Source organism: Drosophila obscura, unplaced genomic scaffold (assembly GCF_018151105.1).
Source record: "Drosophila obscura isolate BZ-5 IFL unplaced genomic scaffold, ASM1815110v1 contig_186, whole genome shotgun sequence".
In the NCBI taxonomy this organism is placed as follows: Eukaryota; Metazoa; Arthropoda; class Insecta; order Diptera; family Drosophilidae; genus Drosophila; species Drosophila obscura.
Window position 1 is genome coordinate 2,321,548 of NW_024542774.1, and position 4,075 is coordinate 2,325,622.

General features: G+C 44.7%; 1 protein-coding gene and 1 long non-coding RNA gene across 2 annotated transcripts; one reads left to right on the forward strand and one right to left on the reverse strand.

The window, feature by feature from the left end:
* Positions 1 to 512: 512 nt before the first annotated feature.
* LOC121404117 lies at positions 513 to 1,406 on the reverse strand. Its single transcript, XR_005967712.1, has 3 exons — positions 1,308 to 1,406; positions 822 to 1,230; positions 513 to 757 (listed from the first exon to the last, which is right to left on the reverse strand). It is a non-coding gene; the product is annotated as an uncharacterized LOC121404117 (long non-coding RNA).
* Positions 1,407 to 3,610: 2,204 nt separating this feature from the next.
* Positions 3,611 to 4,008, forward strand: LOC121404116. Its single transcript, XM_041592926.1, has one exon. It carries the CDS (start codon positions 3,611 to 3,613, stop codon positions 3,977 to 3,979), a length of 369 nt encoding a protein of 122 aa, XP_041448860.1. The 3' UTR covers positions 3,980 to 4,008.
* Positions 4,009 to 4,075: the final 67 nt, after the last annotated feature.

Below are 4,075 nucleotides of genomic sequence, written 5' to 3' on the forward strand. Positions count from 1 at the left end.
GGGTACTGGCAAATATAGAAGACATATTTGTGGTACGTGTGGCACAAAGAGAGAGATTCGCTGAGACTGGGAGCTACAAGGATATCCCCTGCCTTACCTTCTATTTAATATGCTGTGTTCATGACTGTGTAAAAGACAAACAAACAATAAGAACACAAAACAGTCTGAGTCTGGCCAAAAAAGAGAGACATATAGAGCCAAACATGTGCTTTGCTCTTTATGGGAGAACAACGAAGAACGAACGGAATGCTTAACGCTGTCCAAATAAATAACAGAAACAACAAAGAGATTCAAAAATCTATGCTAATTAGCAGCAAAAGCACCAGAAGCAGCAACAGCAAAAACCAAAGAAAGAGAGTGGGAAAGAGAGAAGCAAAGACAGCCAGAGAGAATATTCCATGCAAAAATAATAACAAATGAAATAAGCCGCCAACTAGAGACTCGAATACCCTTTTTCTTCCATAGAATTGACTATTCTATGTAAGATTCTTTTGAATCTCGTTTTCTATCTTATTCTGAACTTCCTTTTCATCATCAAATAAAAGGGTTCATTATGGCATTCAGGGCTTCCCCTTCATTAGCTTGATAATCAGTTTTCCATAGAAAATTCCGTGGGGTACCTTCTCCTAACTCCCTAACAGCAAAAATCTTTTTCGCGAGTGTTCCATTCCACTTGCTTTATCAGAAATGCAAAATTTATCAGCGATTGGGTCGAGGAATGATAACACAAATGTGCGCTGTTCTACGGCATTCGAAACTGTGAAGAAGCAATCAATTTTATAAACTAACAAATACAATATTTGTATAGATTGCGTACGTACATAATTCAAGCACCTCAGAATGGCGTAAACGATACGCCCAGAAGAGTATTGCCAAACGGAAACCAAACCAATTGTTTCTACATAGACTCGTATTTATTTGTGTTTACGAAACAGTGAGAATGGCGTGTGTTCCGAATAGTTTTGTTTGGTCAGAGGGGAAGTCGCCGTTTGAATGGTGCATAATTGTGGGGCCCCACATTTTGCACCTTGTCACCACTGTGCAGCAGCTAGGGATTGCATAATCCAATGCAGGCCAGTCCTTTGCTTTGCCCCACCAAAGGCACATCACGTGTCTGGGGCTGTCTGGCACCTGACAGGGCCACAGACTTCACTTCACTTTACTTCACTTTAGATCAGATCGGATAGGAGGAAGTTGCTGATGATGATGATGTTGTTGATGATGGAGGGGCTGCCGGCCAGACAGACAAACAAGAGAGATTGAGGTCCATTAAGTCCCTTTAAAAATAAAAGCGGAATACTACTAACCGCATGGCCCACTAGGATGATACACCCAAGTGCTATATATATACGCGCGCATATACATATGTACGAGTATGAATATATGTGCTTCAATTATTCAAGAGTACACAGCAGGAGCGGCGCAGCAGCAGCAGCAGCAGCAGCAGAGACTTGTGACCACAAAAATCAAAATCAAATGAAATTACGCACGAAAAATATCTTGAAAATGCCATAAGTTGTATACATATAGATACAGAAAGCAGCCAGCAGAGCACTGGCTCGTCAGATACACAGATACGTACGTACATATAGACAAACTCGAACGGTGGCAAACTATTTCCGTATTGAGTTCTCTTCTCCGACGATGCCCTGCATATGATTCATTTGGGCATATTGCACTGAGAGTTTAACCAGAGACTCGTACGAATGCAAAGTAGATGAAGAGTTTATATTTTTTTTATTAAAAAGTTCCTTGGACTATCGATTCTTCTAAAGTAAAATACTTGTATACACAGAAATTCATGCCAGCATTCGGATAGAAAATTTGAAAAATGTCTTTGGGGTGAAACTCAAAGCCATTTCGAACACAAAAATGTCGCTAGATATTTTCAGACATTTAACAAAGAATTTATGCAGCTTAAATTCAAACAAATTATAAGTTTGTTCCAAAAACAGTTTTCAATATTTATGGATGTGTCAAAAATATTTTCTCGAAATGAAATGATTTCTATCTCTGATTTTCGTATTTATTTGGTTTTTGGAAATTGCATTGACCCAGAGGAGATTTTGTTGTTTCGCTGAGAGTCGTGCGTTGCCTTTGGAATACCCTGCACTGCACTCTTTACCCTTCCCTCTTTGCACTGGTTTACTCACTCCCCCACAACCCCAACCTTAAGCCCAACACACTCCCACTCAACAGCGCTCTTCTCTCTCTCTCTCTCTCCTTTTCTCTTTTTGTATCTTGAAATCTTTATGAATTCACGATTTGTTTTTGCTGCTTCTGATTTTTTGTGTATATTTTCAAATACGTGCCTCTGTGCAACCAATTAGACATTGGTGTGAATGCGCGTGTGTATGTGTGTGTGTGTGTGAATGGGGAACTGGCTCCCGGCTGCCAAGCAGCAAACAGACCGTTGGGCCATTCCTTGTCCGTCAGTCGCCAGCGCCACGAGGAACGGGAAACGCGGGCCACCAACACCCCCGGGATAAATATTTACTATTGAAAAAGATTTTGCGCCGAATCGGGAATCGAAAATCTCCGAGTATCAGCGCCGAAAGAGCGAAAGTTGAGAGTTGAAACGCAATTTAATTTGGCCAAAAACATTCGGAAAACAAGCAGCAATCAAATGACACAGATCGGATCGTAAACCGAAGAATATAACGATATATACGCGAAAATTTATTGTGCAGCAAGGGGGCAGGCCGGACGCGTGCCAGGCACTGGCACTGGCACTGGGCGGGCGTTGACGCTGGCGTCGAGACTTCGACGCTGACGACGTTTTTTTTTTGTTTTTTTATAATATTATTTTTCCTCGTTTTTCACTTTCCCATGTTTTGCCGGCTGTCGGTCGTGTCGTGGGCTTGTTGCCGGCGGATCCGCTCCGAGCGGTTTCAGTTCTAGTTGGGTATCTGGCGACGAGTGACACACCAAGGCAGAGGCAGAGGCAAAGGCAGGAATCGGAGACAGAGACAAATACTAGAAGAAAGAAACAAAACGACAGCGACAGCGACAACGACAACAACGAATAGGAAATAGGAATTAGGAGCAACAACAATTTAGTTGTAGATTTCGCTGATTGAGAAAAACATACACACACAGTACACACAGACACACACATACACATAGTGAGATTTGCACTTTATAAAGAAAATCCAACTGCATTATTAGTCGAGTGATCGGGAGCCGTGAGACGTGACGTAGACGATGCCCAAAAATAATCGCAATCGTAATCGCAATCGCAACAAACGCAATCGAAACCAAAATCAAAACCAGCAACAGCAGGAACAGCGGGAAGAGGAGCAGCAGGATACCCAGCCAGAGGTAGAGGCAGTGCCAGAGGCATCTTCTTCTTCCATAGCGGATAATGGAAATTCTGGCAGCGTTTCAAATGGATCGGATACGGTCACCACCAGCACCAGCAGCAGACAGCAACAGCAACAATGTTGCTGTGGATCCCCAGCTAGGGGCGGGGGAAGAGCCACCAAAAGCAGCATCAGCACCAGCACCAGCACCAGCAGCAGAAGAAGAAGAAGAGGAATCCACAATCACCGCAGCGAAAGACGAGACGAGGGAAGCAAGAGAACCTCCAACGAGCAGCAACCAAACAGAGATGGGGGCCAAAAACTCCAAGCAACAGGCGGAGAAATCCGGCAAGCGATCGAGCAATGAGACGAACGAGCACAAAAAGGAGGCGGAGCAGCAGGAGGTGCCGCCGTTGAAGCCTCCGGGAAGTCCCCGCCAAGCCAAGGTCATAGTGCACCGCATTGTGCGGGCAGAAGATGAGCCAGCCAAAGGGGAAGGGCAACCCCTGGAGCAGCAGCAGCCAAACACTAGTCAAGATCCGAAAGCAGAAGAAGCCATAGTACCAGAGATTCAGGATGTCGCACAACGAAATGAAAGTGTTCCTGTAGCTCAGGGGACCGCCGCTGCAGCGCAGCACAAAAGTGATCATCCACCAGATACGCCTGGAAAGGGATGACAGTGAGGAGACTGAGGGGCGGGCCCGTAAAGGTAAGCCCACCATTGAGGAGATAAGCAGCACGTCACCAGCACCCCCCGCTTCGCTGAGCCTCAG